This window comes from Calidris pugnax, unplaced genomic scaffold (assembly GCF_001431845.1).
Source record: "Calidris pugnax isolate Ruff unplaced genomic scaffold, ASM143184v1 scaffold60, whole genome shotgun sequence".
Lineage (NCBI taxonomy): Eukaryota > Metazoa > Chordata > Aves > Charadriiformes > Scolopacidae > Calidris > Calidris pugnax.
Genome location: NW_015090831.1, coordinates 4,999,853 through 5,016,424, shown reverse-complemented (window position 1 = coordinate 5,016,424; position 16,572 = coordinate 4,999,853). Strand labels below are relative to the sequence as shown.

Here is a 16,572-nt window from a genome sequence, read left to right as displayed (position 1 = left end):
CATTTAGCTGTAGCATCAGCTGCTCAGGCAGAGCAGAGGTCACCTCCCTATGGGAAAGCTGTTCAAACAGTTGGTCCCTTCATCTGGAATATAGAAAAGATGGCAGTTTGGGAGAAGGAAGCTTTTTCATATATTTTTTTAGTTGTTTTTTTTTTCTTTTTCCTTTTTCTGTTTTGCAGCAGTTTCAGTTCAGTGTGGGTAACGTGTGCATCACAGCTTGAGAAGCCTGGCCTTGAACAAATACACTTTGTGGCACATAGTTGCAGCATTATGTGTTTTCTTATTTAATCATACAGTGTATCATTGCTTAAACTGTTGCCCCAACCCTTAAAAGGACAGCCTCCTTGAGAATACTGAATTTGTACCATTGTTTAGATAACACACTGCTCAAACAAGAATGTGTCTTTATGGTTTGGTGAAGCTTTTAGCACCTCTTTGAGTGACTCATGAATAATGACCTAAAACTGTATCCTGTTAACCCCGGAGAGTGAGTCACGCAGAGAACACGAGTGCTGACTGCATAGACTATAACACAGGATATATAACAACATAAAGATTTCTCTACCTCTACTTTCCAGCTGTTACGTGCCTGTCGGAGTACGACGACCCCGCCGACGTCAGTGACTGCTTGAGGTGGGCAGGAGCTATGCCATCTCTTGTTCAGGAGTGCCACGTTCCCTGCAAAGACGACTGCACCTTCACCCCCTGGTCCAAATTTACGTCATGCTCCTTTGACTGTGAATCAACTAGAAGTAGGAGACGGTCACTCACAGGTATAATCTTTTCTGGTATTGGTCTGATGGTGATACTTGTGGATGATGCCTCTCAGATGTTGGTAGACTGTTGTTGGGGTTTGGGGAAAATATAGTCAGAATAGGGATCGTCTTTAAATGATTTTTGATCTGATACTGATCATCGCCTGCTTTATGCAAACACATTTTGGTATGTAATAATGCAGAAAAACTCGGTGGAAAGCCATTTTTAGACATAAACCAAGTAAAACAGTAACTATCATAGAATCATGGAGTTGGAAGGGACCTTAAAGATCACTGTGATCCAAGCCCCCTGCCCTGGGCAGGGACACTTCCCACCAGACCAGGTGGTCTCAAAGCCCCATCCAGCCTGGCCTTGAACACCTCCAGGGATGGGGCAGCCACAGCTTCTCTGGGCAACCTGTTCCAGTGTCTCACCACCCTCACACTAAAGAATTTTTTCCTATTATCTAATCTAATTCTCCCCTCTTTCAGTTTAAAACCATTGCCCCTCATTCCTATCACTACATTCCCTGATAAAAGAGTTCCCCCCATCTCTCCTTTAAGTCCCCTTGAGGTACTGAAAGGCCACAATAAGGTCTCTTTGGAGCCTTTTCTTCTCCAGGCTGAACAACCCCAACCCTCTCAGCCTGTCCTCATAGGAGAGGTGCTCCAGCCCTCTGATCATCTTCGTGGTCCTCCTCTGGATCCGTTCTAACCGGTCAATGTCCTTCTTATGTTGGGGGTCCCAGAGCTGGACACAGCAGTAGAGGGGCAGAATGACCTCCCATGATCTGCTGGCCACGCTTCTTTTGATGCAGCTAAGGATATGGTTGGCTTTCTGGGCTACAGGCACATATTTTCAGCTCACGTTGAGCTTCTCATCAACCAGCACCCCCAAGTCCTTCTCCTCAGGGCTGCTCTCAAGCCATTCTTTGCCCAACCTGTATTTGTGCTTGGGATTGCTGGAACCTAGTCTTCTCCTACAGTGGGTGGTACCTCATTCTCGCAGTCCCTGACTTTTGTCTTCTGTGACTCGGGCAGTGGGACTAGAGCACTTGCTGGTGAAGATAGAGGCAAAAAAGACTTTGAGTACTTTAGCCTTCTCCAGGTGATCAGTTCTGCCGTTGCCTTCTGGCGATGGCCCACATTTTTTCTGGTCTTCCTTTTATCACCTTTTATAGAATGTTGTTGCTCTTGATGCCCCTGGTTGGATTTAATTCTGTCGGGGTTCTAGCTTTCCCAACCTGATCCCTGGCTCAGGTAGTTTCTCTGTATTCCTCCCAGGCTACCTGTCTTTGCTTCCACCCTCTCTAGGCTATGCGTTCTCCAATTTTATCTGACCTATTACTCTGGGAAGCATGCAGCAAATATGTATACAAGAATAAAAATCAGTGTGATTTTCTGTTTAAGACTATTGAAATCTGAATGATGTTAAAAACTGGGAGATTTGTGCTCAGCAGTATCCAGTAGTTCAACAGGGCAAATTAATTAAAAGAAAAAACAGTATCGTTAAAACAGTTTTCTGTGGTCTTTTATATGTATTTGTTAAACACTCCAGTTCAAACCATTTCATAGAGCAGTCTCCCATACTTGCTGTCGTGGTTTGTTATTATGTTATTTGAATGCTGCCCTAACTGAAAAGCTTTAAAACTCTATAACATTAATAGTTTGGAACTACTTGTTTTGTTAGGAGTTGCCTTCCCACACACACATAGCTAAATCAAATCAAAATGAATTATACTGTTTTCAGAAGGCTTACAAGAAATTTACTGTTATTGTTATCTTGAATACTCACATCTTTTCATATTTCCGTGTTGTGTTTGAGAGCTATGGTGTAGCTGCCTTGAGTTTGCTCCGATAATAGAGGTGAAACTTCAAAGACTTCTGCTATGGAGTGAAATGCTAACATTGCTGGAAAAATATCTGCTGCGATAATTCCTGGGAACTGAATGGCAGCAAAGTATGGTGGCTACCACTGCTCCTTTCTTCTAGGCTCACTTGCACCTGGCTGCATGGCTATCTTGTTATTCAGTTTTTTACTGTTGGAACGATCCAAGTTTTTAGTAACTGGCAATTACAGTATACAGACGTAATGGCTTCAAGCCGCCATTCATCAGTATGGCTCATTAAAGGATAAAGACTTCTCTTTTACATAAAAATCGTTATTATACAATGCTCTATTGTTTCTGCCAAAGAGCTTATTCTAAAACGTTCTCTATATCAATGCCTGTATGTTTATAGTAATAGACATCCTCTATCCCTATCAGAATAACAGGTGCCTGAGCTTCTATAAAATATGTAGGAACTAAGTGAATACTTACTTCCAGGTAGTTTTAAGTCTGAATTTTCTTTATGGGCATCTGTGACGGTTACAAAACAGTATTGTCCTAATTCTCCCCTTCCTTCCACCATTCTACATCAGACATAGATCTGTTCAAGTAAGTCGACCAAAGCCAGTTTCTGATATTTAGGTTTTGATGGCTTGTCTCCTCACCCCCACTGCATTTGTGACCAAACACGACCAGTCTCTCCCATACTACCTTGCTGGGTTTCCTTCCTCCTGCTCGGAAGGAGCTTGTGGTCTCAGCCTGCTTCCTGCAAAGTTGTCTGAAAAATCAAGTGGTGAACACGCTGTGGGTGTCCCAGGTGGTGCTGGGGTGGGAATGCCCCAGAGAGCAGCAAGGGAAGACCAAATCAGACACTGGTTTTGATTTGACCACAGTTCAAAAGGAAAAGTCAATGAGATTAGTGTTTAACCTGACTTTGCATAAAACTTCATGAAAATTGGAGCTGGCCAAAAGCCTTGAAAAAATCTCCTACATGTGAAATGAACTCTGTGGAAGATGCTGTTTGGGAAGTCCTTCATGCTGTTAAGGCTCCTTTGTCTGTTTGTATTTCACTTTTCTGTAAGCCTGCATGAGTTGTACCTCCTTGTTCATCACTCTGTGTGTCTATGCTCAAGTGAATGCTTCGGTTTCATTATAAAAGTTCATTAACAATGTCATTTAGTGGGAATCTGCTAATTGTTTGCTAAGTATTTGCTTGCCTCCCACTCAGTTTTTAATAGTGTTATTCATTTCACTTTGTAAGTAATCATATACTGTACATATAAAATTAGTCATTACTTAAGAAGCAAAAGACTTATTACAGAACATATCAAAATTCAGTCATCATAACAAAAACACAGTTTTTAGGTAAGTCTTCAGTTAATTAATACAGTCAGTTAATTCGCAGTACTATGGATACAATAAATTTTCTGTAAGAAGGTGTATTTTTAATTTTTCATATAATTTTAACATGCAGTATGTACTATCTGCTAATATTTAATATATATAATATTTGTTAGTGTTCAGAATTTTAATTTAAAAAAGAAAGTGCTATTTAATTGAAGCACTTATGTCCTTGAAAATTTTGACAGTGGTTTTTTTAATAGTAATTTCTAAAGCAGTCTGTGAAGATGATAAAAATATCACCATCGCTAATTCCAAAGCTACTCTTTATGAAGAGTATGGGATGAATGTCACTTTTGCCCTCAAACTAGGGCTTTCTTAGCAACTTCACTCGAGGGAAGATGCCTATAAAACAGATGGCAGGGCAAGCTGGAAAAAAAGTGTTGTATGAGTGTGAGATTATTAGCATCCTTACCTGTGCCTGATGGGCTTCATGTAATAATGGCAAAACATGGGCAAATCCCAAATTCCCGTGTTTGTTAATACGATGCAGGACGTACAGCTGTAGGTACACACTGAGTTTGTGGCTTCTGTCAGCTCCTCAAACATAAAATGCTGGAAATGCCACTAGAGAGCTCCCAATCTATTTAAAGCCTTTTAAAAGACTTTCCTTTAAGTATGTGGAGTTGTACCTGTTATACCTCACTTGAATTTCCTCATAAATATATGTATAAATGTATAAAGATGTTGTCACTATTTGATTTCTTTGTGTTTATTATCCCTTTGTGCTGGCAAACTTTGCATTCCCCAGAACTCTGGAAATGCAATTTTGAAAAAGCTGGGGCTTGAAGGACAGCGATATGAAGGGTCTGCAATCTGTGCCCTTCTCTTTGGAGGTGCGTGTTTGTATGCAAACAGGTATTGATGGCAGCCACTTTTGCTTCTGCCGACATGTGGTGAAATGACTCCCAGTTCCAGACTAGAAAGAAGGTTATAAAACTTACATTTTGTTTTTAGGACCTTATTTGTGTGCAATACCAAAGAGAAAACATTTCTTTTGGGATCAAAGCTTTAAAAACTTTTTGCATGGCCAAGATCCCCAAGGAACATTTTGAGGAGGAGATACAGATGCGGTTTGTTGGTGAAGATGAATTCTCCCCTTCTGTGCAGATGCCGAATGCAAAGATGTTCCTGAGGTCAGCTGGCATAAAGATTGCTCTACGTCACGTTGGCGAACCCATGCCAAGAAAAGCATTGATTTTATCTTTAGAGGCCTGTGTACAGGCCTTTGTTCCCTGGAGCAGCTGTAGGGATGCAGGGAGCATGAATTTTCTTCTTCACATTCTCTCTCCTTGTAGCAGGGACCTCTCCTCATGCCTAGAGGTCCTCCAGGAGCAGGGCATGGGGAGTGCAGTTGCAGAGAGCTGTACCACAGGTTTATTTGAATGCTGCTGCTTCTTGAAGCTGCTGAAAGATCTGTAAGGAGCTTTCTTTTAAAACCTGTTGAAGGAATAGAGCAAAAGAAAACATTAAACCAAATACAACCATTGAAAGGCTTTCCAGCCCTAATAATTTGCTGAGGATTATCTTTTCTGTTTTCTTCAAAGCACAGTTTGTGTGCAGAGTGCATCTTTAACTAATTTGTAAAGTAGCCTCAAAGAAGAAGTTGTGGCTGATGTAGAGTCCTCTGAAAGTTGTCCTGGCAACCATTGATTGTGAGCAAGTAGAGACAAAACAATCAATTTATTTTCATCAGATAATTAGAGAAAGATGATATTATATAAAATTACAAAGCATCTTCTGAGCAGACCGTTACTAGAGTAAGACTTTGCATTTTGCTCCTTGCCCTACCCATCAAAACAGTATTTCCAAGTTCTCCGGTTGCCCCTGGAGATAAATACCTTGTCCTTGCACTCCAGAGCACTGGCAGCAGCTAATAGATGCTTCGGAAACATTCCTGGATATTAACATTCAGATTGTCTTGGTTCTAATGTGTTGAATTCATGCAAGTATAAATAACATGACGTGTTGTTATCAAAAGTAGCAGATGTTAAGCTAACGAACAGATTTCTGTGGTTGGAACAGGGCGAAGCAGGAAGCGAGACAAATGCCAGAATACAGAAGTTTATCCCCAAGTTGAAACCGAGCCGTGCCCCTGCGAGTTGTTTACCTCCCAGCCCCACGGAAACTGGTCCGACTGCATCATCGGAGGAGGTGCATCTGAGCCACAGCCTGGAGCACGACCCCATGGAGACACCAAGGAGTGTGGAGAGGGTGTGAGGCTCCGAGCCGTCGCCTGTTACGATAAGACCGGCAGACTGGTGGAACCATCTCGCTGTAGCAGCTCGGGTAAGGAGATTTTAAAACAAGCACACAAAACGTGTAAATAGCCCTGATGCCGAGCACAGTTGTCCACTCAATGGTTCACTTTGGAGCCTGTCATAGGTGTGGACCTGTCTACTTGCTGGAACAGCTTTCACAAGCTTGCCAGGAGTGTTGAACGTCGTTCTTCTAATATGTTCTTATTGCTTTTAGTACTAAGGTTTTGTTCAGTGTACTGGCATTTCTGCAATGGAAATGAAGTAGAAGACAACTACAGTTGGTTTCACTGTCAGAATACTAGAGGTATTTCTCTTAAAATCCCATAAAAGTCTAAGCTTAGGAGAAGGAGAAGCTATATTTCAATAGGCGTGATGTTTGAAGATATTTCCCACTGAGCAAACAGTGTGCTCTTGTGGCCAGGAGGGCCAACGGAATCCTGGGCTGCATAGGGAAGAGTGTGGCTAGCAGGTCAAGGGAGGTACTTCTGCCCCTCTACTCTGAGCTGGTGAGGCCCCAACTGGAATACTGCGTCCAGTTCTGGGCTCCCCCAGTTCAAGAGAGACAGGGAACTACTGGAAAGAGTCCAGCGTAGGGCTACAAAGATGATTCAAGGATTGGAGCATCTCCCTTATGAGGAGAGGCTGAAAGAGCTGGGACTCTATAGCCTGGAGAAGAAAAGGCTGAGGGGAGACCTTATTAATGCCTACAAGTATCTCAAGGGCAGGCTGAGGGAGGAGGGAACCAGACTCTTTTCAGTAGTTGCCAGTGAGAGGACGAGGGGCAACGGGCACAAGTTGGAACATAAGGGGTTCCACTTGAATATGAGGAAGAACTTTTTCACAGTGAGGGTGATGGAGCCCTGGAACAGGCTGCCCAGGGAGGTTGTGGAGTCCCCTTCTTTGGAGATTTTCAAGACCTGCCTGGATGCTCCTGAGTAACATGCTCTGACAAGCTCTGGGTGGTCCTGCTTTAGCAGGGGAGTTGGACTAGATGATCTCTATGGTCCCTTCCAACTCTAAAAATTCAGTGAAATTCAGCTTTTAGTTGTTTATCAATTTTTATTACTTTTCACTCAATTTGGAGGTGTTCCTATGATTGTTTTCAATGAAAGAATCAGGAATTTTCTTGAGATAATCATATTTAATTACAAAAACCCTGTGATGTCACCTACTGTTGCTCCTTGCCAAGTACACATGACTTCAGCAGCCAGTGGTCCCATCCTTGCAGTTCTCTACCAGTCTCAAGCTTAAATTGATTCCCAGCATAAATTCCAATGTCACTGCTTGCTGGGGCTCTGGGCTGTGCTTCTCCCCATGTATATTTCACATATAATCAAGTAGCCTCTATCAAACAGAAACGGGGCAGAATTAAAAGTAGAGAAAGCGGGAAATGCTAGTCCACCTGGATATTTTCTCCCAGTTTATATGATTTGTAGTTCATCTCAGTGATTATGCTACAGGAATTTACAGACAAAAGCCCTTATTTTAGGAGCAAGTTCTGTACCCACATTACCCCCAAACCACTAATGCTCTCTGACTTCCAGTCAAAATACTTAGGGCACCACACAACGTGATGTAGTGGGTTGGAAGGCTGCTGGTAAGCTATATGGTGGGAGAGGGAGAAATGATGTCTCAGGAGGAGATTAAGGAATACAATGGGAACCATTTATATTCCTGAATATAAAAGGGAGCAGAGAAAGAAGTGGGGCTGCTCTGTGGAGGGTCTTCAGGATGAGGATGAGCAGCCTGAGCTGCCTGTAATAAAAGAGGAAAAAAAAAACCCACCCTAATGAAGTGATTCAGTCCTGGAGTGAATTCCTCTCGCAGCTGTTGATGGCTGTTCCAGCTGGCTGCACGGATTCATAAAGCAGCTTTCCGTGGTTTGTGTTTCGACAATGTGCTGTTGTACCAATTGATTATGCCTCTGTGGCCCATGAAGGAGGAATGCTATACCTTTCCCCCACAACATTACCTTTTCTTCTGCAAAAAGGGAGCTGTTGGGTTTTGAAAGGTGGGTTTGCCTGTGCCGTGACTTGCTCTTTTGAAAAACTCATGGTTTTTGTCACTGTTAAAAAGAGGAGTTTGTCTACGCGTGGGGCTTTTCTGAATAACCTTGAAGCCTGTTTTCTGTCAGTGATATTTATGTGGCATTTTTAATGGTCTGGTTTCTCTTAGGGAGGTAGCAGGGAGTCGTAGCTCAAGGGGATTATTGTTGGCTTTCTTGTCTTCAGCTTTTTATCTGAGCAGAAATGATTGCGACACGGCCCTGGCTCAGGAGCCGTGTCAGAGGCCGGAGGGTGGTTGGTGCTGTACAGCAGAGCCGTGTCGATGCCCTTCCTCCTGCACACTTATTTACAGGGTGCTCTGAAGAGCTTTAGCTTTGGAAGCGGGATGTGAAGGAGGGGTGAGATGTTTCCACCTTCTGAGTGCCCTATAAGAGTTCCCCTAACGGTGAACTATGAGTCTCCAGCCTGACCCCCTGTTTTAATACTCATTGCTACTCAGTGTTGAACACCTTCTGTTCCCTGCAAGGAGAGCAGGAAAGCAGCATGCCCTCAGTCTCCAGAGGTCATGGGTATTTTGGTGACTTTGGGTGTAGAGTGCCCCAAAAATGGGCAGAACACTCCACAGGCTCCACTTCTATCACTTGGGACCTGCCTTCCAACCAGAGCGGTTAAACGAAGATAAGCCCGATATTTATGGGCTCTAGAGCTGGGAGCTTTCAAAATGCACTTCTGAACACAATATTGAATTAGTGATAGAAACAAATCATGATCCAATTAATAATTAGCAGAATGTTATTCAACCATGATAGAGAAGAGCAAATTGCAGAAGCATGCAGAATTGCTAAGCCCTGAGAAATTATTCATGATAGGTTTTTTTTTTAAAGCAGCTCGGTTTGTCTTGTTCACAATTAATATCGGGTGACCTTCTGACATTTGCTAGCTGACCATATTTATGGTTAATTAAGCCATTGCCTTATATATTGAATGCCAACCACTGTGGTATGTAGGCATTGTTCCTGCTTTATGAGCTGTGGGGTTGAGCGTGTCCCTCTTCTCTTTCTTTCAGGTCTTCTGGCTTCTCTTTGCTTCCTCTCTTTTCCTTTTGCAGGACAGTGCTAAAGGAAAAGTTCCTTTCCCTTAAACCAGGACAGAAGTGAGAAGTTGTAAGACTTAGACCTCAGTTCTTTGCTAGGTGCTTTTGAAGAACTTTTACAAAGCGTAGAAAGACAGATGTAAGGCTGCAAACTTTGCCTTAGAAGAAGATTTAAGTTTGTCCCAGGCTTGATAATGCCACGAGTACAATGTATGGGACAACAAAAATGCTATAGAATAGAATAGGTCTGCATGTAGCTTTTCTGGAGAGCAAGCTCTGGGCTCTTGCCTTCTTGCAGCAATGATTTTAACTTTCCCTGACTGAAACCTGGCTGTTGAACTTACCACTTCAGTAGGGTTTAGTTCACTCGTGTCAATGTGGCTTATTATGTGAATGTATCATAGTTATCAAGTGAATGTACTGTGAGTTTGAGTCTAATGTAGAAATTAATCACTGCTCAGAGAGGTTCAGGGACTGGGGCCCTGATCTTACACTGAGGTTTTTGAGCAATTCTGCATTGGCCACTTGGGGAAAAAAAAACAACACCCACCCCCTCACCCCCCCGCCCCCACCAAAATATTGAAGTCTGTTCATCTGTGGTTTTCAGCAGTCTGGACTCCAACTCTCCTAAGCCCATTATCTGCAAATGTATTAAATCTTTAAGCATACTTTCTCAATAGGTGATGGATTTTCTCCCCATTGGTTTATTTACCGCATACAGAGTATCCCAAGGTCCAAAACCAGTGAAGATAACAGCAGTCCAGCTGTGCCTTAGTGGAAATGCTCTACTAGCTTGCCTGGTGGTCTACGGTTTCTTCTCTCAGGACTTGAGTCCTGGGCTGGAGGAGGCTCTGCCTTGACCCAGCACAGACTGTGTGAACGCTATGGGTCAACTGCAGTAGCTACACAGGTCACACCTTGGCTGATTTAGCTACCCTCACTACAATTGAATCTTGGGTTAGCCCATGATCATTAGATATGACAAGCTTAAAAATACAAATACCAGACTTTTCTGAATTTTATTCTTTTCTACACCAAACCTCTACTTTGATCCAGGAAAAAACACACCATAGCTTTTTTTTTTTATGACTATTTTTTGTGATCAGTGTACTGCTTTATTTTAGTGATCTTGACATTTTCCTTGATGGCCCATTCAGTAAGCTCAAGAAATGAGTGACCTGCAGTTTCTAGATTGAACTAATTCTTTTTTTCCTGGAGTTGGTTCACTCTTCCTTTCCTCCCTTTAATTTGCAAACGCAATTATGAAATTATGGATAGAGGTGAATTTCTAACTATATTACAAAAAATGTAATTGATAATTTGCCTCAATTTGTCTTCCCATCAGAAGACTGGCTTATATTGTGTTCAGCTCACTGCTAGTCCAGAGTCTCTCCATTCTCTGGCTGGTGTTTGGAGCATGCTCTTTGGACATTAAATTGTCGTCTTAATTGCTGCTTCTCAGTCTGTCATCTGAATTCCTTGTACTATTTTTGAATTTCCACCTCCTTTGTTTTGAATTATTTCATGTAGTTCCTTTGCCTCTCTTTTTGTGTGCTGTGCCAACAGGGTTGGTTTCTTTTTTTTAATCTCAGAAGAACATAGGGTGCCTCATCTGTTCCAAATCAAAGGCTGGAGATTTCTGTGCTCTTGCACAGAGGTTCTGCTTTTGATCCAACGGGCAATTTATGGAAAGCAGGAATTTATGAAGAGCGCTTACACTATTCAAATTCTGCTGTGCTCACAACAACAGGAACCTGGAAGAAAGACACAACAGACAAATAGATCCTGGCTTTAAATCACAGAGTGTTTAGCTTCAACCTACAGTCCCCTCAAAAAGCTTTAATTATCTCTAAAGTTATGAAGGGCACGGCGGGGATGCTCATATACCTCCTTATTCTCAACAGTGCAGTGTTTTGTAGTACGGGGTTTAGTTGTGGGTGGGCAAATCAAAGAGGACTGGGGTTACTCGGAGGGTCCGCCGGCACCTCCTGATGTAGGGGCATCACTTGGTTCCTCCCAGTCACGTGGACCTTAACACCACTACTGGGAATGCTGCTGGCAAGGTCACTCCTTGAAAACGTCAGCTTTAATCCCAAATGGGGGGGGGGGAGTTAGCAAAAAGGTGCACCAGGAGGAGTTAAAAATTTTGGTGATGTGAAAACTCATAGTTTTTGTGGGTTTTGGAGGGATGGATGTTCCCTGCTCCGAGGTCCATCAGGGCAGCGTGTGCCAGCGGCAACACTGAGGCTTCTGTCCTGGTCAGCTGTGTCCCCAGCGTTGAGAGATTGAGGACATTATGCAAAGGTCATGGATCAGGAATTTCAACTCCTCCTGCTCAAAACCGGGTGGTATCAAGTCTCATGAAATGTGATTTTCTGAAAGGTCAGCCCAAAGTTGTGCTGTGTTTCTACCCAGGGCATTCCTCTGGGGTTTATGCTCCTTTAAGTGAAAGTCCTGGCCACCAGCTTGACAGACATTGCACGACCTACCTGTGAGTTAACACAAGGACCTGCTCTGAAACCCTGCCGTGTGTGAATCCCCGCACTGTCATTTTAGGAGAAAATGAGCTATTTTCAGGTCGCTTTTGATCAGTAGATTTTAATAATCTTTCTTCAAAATTATATTTGTGTATGTCAAAAAACCATAAGCGGAGCTTAATAGGTTAAAGAAATATGTCCCAAGTTTATGGTGGACTGACAGCAAACTTACCTTTTCTACAAGATAACAATTTTGGAAAAAAAAGTTGGAAAAGCTACATTGAATAAATGCCTTTTTGTTTTTGAAAGTGTATCTGTTTTGGCAGTTACTGTGGTATACATTTTTCTATATCTGGTAAATTTTATTTTGAAGAATGAAATTGTTGCAGAAATCCCTGTTTTTTTTTTAAAAAAACTTCAGAAATAGAAACTTTTCTGAACAGCTGTTTCACCTGTGTTTTTTGAAAATATTCCAAAGTATTTACTTTCATTCTTAGTGTAAATGAAATTTTATATTGAAATTCCTTTTCTTTAGCACAAACTATTAATTCCAAAATCCAATACGTCTTAGTTTTAAGTGGTTTCTATACTTCCATAAACAGCATCCTACAAACATCTTCTGGATGAGGCCTTATTCTTGACAGCCTTGTTTCTTTTCTGAGGAAAATGGGCAACCCTGTCTAGACTGTCCTCTTCCTAGCTCCAGCCTTCACACATGACAGCCCTTGGGATGCCACCTCCTCCCTGAAAGTGTAGGAGTATTCTTGGCACCATTGGTTAATGATAAAATGTAGAGCCCGTGTCCAGACTACCCTACCCTTCTTTTGACATTTGGGTTTAATTAAATATTATGATACTCCTGTTTCTCACTGTGGTTTCCCCTCTGTGTCTCTGTAGTATTTCTCTCTGTGGCCTTTTTATTACAGAAAATTGACTCTACTACTTACCAGGACAAAGCTTTTCAAAGACTTCTGAGGAAAAAGTTTCAGCTAAAAACTCACCTTATTTTCTGTCCATCCCATCCCCTCCCATCCTATCCCCTCATGTGGGAATTAAGACTGGGTTTGGATCATGGGTGGCTGAAAAGTGTTGCCATCTCCAGACAGGGCTGTCCTACCCTCATGTTCCCACTTCAGGACTGTTCCAAGCCACTGTCACCTTTGACTGTTTTTCTGCTATCTCAAAGCTAAACAGCTTCTAAATTTAGCCCCGAAATTCCAGCTGGGTTCTCCTCTGGACCTCTCTCCAACACTTCTACACATCTGCTTGGGTGTGCAGTGACAGCCTTAATTACAGCTGTGGCTGCCAGGGGAGCTGTAAGCAGAGAAACAGAGCCCATAAAGGACCTGCCCTCCATTTCTTGTTTGACTACGAGGTTTTTTACATGTTGCTCTCATAATAGTGCTCAAAGAACATTGATTTATTCCCCATCTTTTCCCTTCCCTTTTTTCCAAAATCTATTCGCCATTAGAAAGTCTGGCCACAGTTCTTCCTTCCTGGATGTTAAAAGACTTGTCAAATGAAATGGGATCACAAGACAACTGTTCAGACGTTGCTTGTTCTTCTATGTTTTTCTGGCAACAGAATCAAAGGTAAACAGCCATCAAAAAAGTTATTTCTGAACGGGTCAAACTGGCTATCACAGAAGCTTGTTTAAAGTGAGGCAAGACTTCCCCTGAGGCATTAGTACGTACAAATGCATTCTTCTAGATCTTTATCTTCTTACAGAAAGCAAGTATGCATCTTATGAGGAAACATTTAGAGGTTTAGCTATTTGAGCAACATCCTCTGTAGGTGCTGCATTTAGTCATAGTGATGTCTGTTGTTACTCCTTGGCTCTAAATATAAATCTTTATAGCCTGTCTCTTTGCCCAAATTTCTTTTATGCCTTTTGCTGCAGTCTGTAAAATGACCCTTTTGAAGAGGTGGCAATACCAGACTATAAGAATGAGATTTTTTTTATTTTATTTTTTTTCCTGACCTCAGGCAGGCTTTCTTGTGTTTGACGATCACCATCAGCCTCCACCTGCCAGACCACCTCTGCCCACCCTTGCTCGTGTCCCTGCCTTTTGTTTCTATTATTAGGCTCGGTCAGTTTTTCTCTGCTTTTGACAGGTTGATTAAAGCTCTTCCATGGGAAGAGGTTTTTAGTGTAGAAATAGTCTATGGGAGGTTTAGGAGAACTCTGATAGCAAGTTAATACAGTGGGTGATGTGCTGCCCTGCTTTCTGCACTAGCTGCAGTCAGAGTATCTCTTTGAAATGTGGCCCGACTCTTCGGCTGTAATAATGCATTTGTCACAAATACAGCCTGTTCTGTAGCAAGGCTCTAATGAAATGGTACCATACGAAGACAGATTTAGAATTAAAATTTTACTCTCCCTATGTGCCGTTCCATTTAGTGTGTTATATTGGAATTATGGAGAAATCCTGTTTTAGCCTAAGCCTTTTCATGAATTATGTACTCTAGCATTAAGACCTCTGCACTTTTCCTTCTCATGGAGAACTTCACGATCCCTTTGAGATGTGTAGCTGTACTGGGAAGTGACACGTGCTGGTGGTAGTTCACAGGATTCCTCTCGTGTCTTACATGGGTTTCTTTCAGTGCTTTCTGACCTGATGGCCTTTTATACTGCTCTGATGAGCAGGACTTTCAGGCAAATAAATGGATGACAAATCATTTTTAAGTGGAAAGCCACAATTTCGTATCTTTACCACTGGTGGCAAGCCCTATGCCAGCTGGACATAGTAGATGTTTTAGTGGGTTCCAGTGAGAGTTAGAGGATTTGACATCTGACTTATTCTGAAGATCTTCAGAATGACATAATGTGTGTCTGCCTGTGTGGAAGAAGAGTCCAACAAAAGTAAGAATTCCACTTTTTGCATGTTGGCCAGTGTCTGAATAAAACGAGCTGACTGCCAGAGCAGAAAGGATTTTGCTGGAGCACTGCATACAGTGATAAAGTTAGCGTGAAAGGGGGAGATGGGCACGTAGTGGATTTCTCTTATGGTGCCTGATGTAGTCTGCTTGATCAAAGAGTTTGGGAGACCAACTTGGAAACATAGCAACAGCTGAATTTAGATGATTTGAGGAAATGAGCCTGAATTAGGAAACGTGGATAAAATTAAACTTCAGCTCAGTCTGCTCTAAGGATTATCATAACAACATTGATGAGTAACTGGAAATTTATCCAACCTTAGTCTATTCCTGGGTCTGAGATATTCTTTGAAATCTCTCTCTGTCCTCTAAGGTTTGCAAATGAGGATGGTGTAAATTAAATCACCGAGAGCCTGGTTTGCAAAACTTCTAATATCCCTCACTAGAGACAGAGATTCCCCCTGTGAGATCTTGGATCTCATTTGTATTTGGTAACATGGAGGAGTGACCATTAAAAATCACATTATTCAACAAGATTGCATCGCTTTCTGCTTCTGTCGGAATTCATTGAAGTCCCCCAGCAGAGGAGATTGAACTACACAACCAGCGTGCTCAAAGTCACGCTGCAAAATTGAAACAAAAGTCTATCAGGAATTCAGTACATCAGTACTCTGTGCTGGGGCCTGCTAACATCACAAAAATGTCCTATTTCCATCTCAAGGTTTTCCATCATCTAAATGAGTCGTGCTGCTCTCCCCGTGACTAAGCTGTGGAATAGCAGGGACTGTTCCCTTTCTTAAAAACCTGTTTCCATGAGATTTATTTTTTTTTTGTTAGTACAGCATTATTTAAGAAGGCCGGTTGCCTTTGTATCCCTGCCTCTGCAGCAAGGTGACCTCTGAGAGCAGGAGTGAAACTCCTCATCCCAGCAGGCTGGACCTCGCGGCAGCTACCTGGGTCTTCCTCATGTCAGTAAATGGTTAGTGGCAGCTTTAAAACAGCGCCAGTTATAATTAAAGCAGGTAGTTAGGTTTCTCATTTAGCGTCAGTGAGACGAGAAGGAGTTGGGGGGGGTGTATTGATTTAAATGCATTGATCGGAGGGGTGACTGTGTCACTCGCCTCCCGTGGTGGCGCAGAGGGAGCCTGTGGAGGTCACAGGGAACTCGGATGCTTCTTCCTACCTTTTCAGTGCCTGGGTGACCTGGCCCTTATACTTGGTAGTACCTCTCGAGTTTGGAAATTAGAGTACAGGAACGTATATATAAAGCTCCTGGTACATATAAAGTGTGGAGAAGTGTGGCCAGCAGGTCTCGGGAGGTGATTCTGCCCCTCTACTCTGCACTCGTGAGACCCCACCTGGAATACTGTGTCCAGCTTTGGAGTCCTCAACACAGAAAGGACATGGACCAGCTGGAACAGGTGCAGCGGAGGGCCACGAAGATGATCAGAGGGATGGAGCACCTCTCCTATGAAGACAGGCTGAGGGAGCTGGGATTGTTCAGCCTGGAGAAGAGGAGGCTCCGGTGAGACCTTATAGCGGCCTTTCAATACCTGAAGGGTGCCTATAGAAGAGCTGGGGAGGGACTCTTTGCCAGGAAGGATAATGTTAGGACAAGGGGAAACGGTTTTAAATTGGAAGAAAAAAGATTCAGATTAGATCTCAGGAAGAAATGTTTTACTATGAGGGTGGTGAGACACTGGAACGGGTTGCTCAGAGAAGCTGTGGCTGCCCCATCCCTGGAAGTGTTCAAGGTCAGGCTGGATGGGGCCTTGAGCAACCTGCTCTAGTGGGAGGTGTCCCTGCCCATGGCAGGGGGGTTGGAACTCGATGATCTTTGAGGTCCCTTCCAACCCAAACCATTCTATGATTC

At 42.8% G+C, this 16,572-nt stretch overlaps 1 protein-coding gene across 2 annotated transcripts in view; it reads left to right on the top strand.

Moving 5' to 3' along the window:
* The window catches only part of THSD7B (thrombospondin type 1 domain containing 7B), a 343,216-nt gene that overhangs the window by 224,100 nt on the left and 102,544 nt on the right, over window positions 1–16,572 (top strand). For both annotated transcript variants that reach the window (XM_014941122.1, XM_014941120.1), the window contains exons 14-15: window positions 579–773; window positions 6,011–6,274. In XM_014941122.1, the coding sequence (XP_014796608.1) occupies window positions 579–773; window positions 6,011–6,274 (459 nt within the window). The remainder of the gene's footprint in view (window positions 1–578; window positions 774–6,010; window positions 6,275–16,572) is intronic.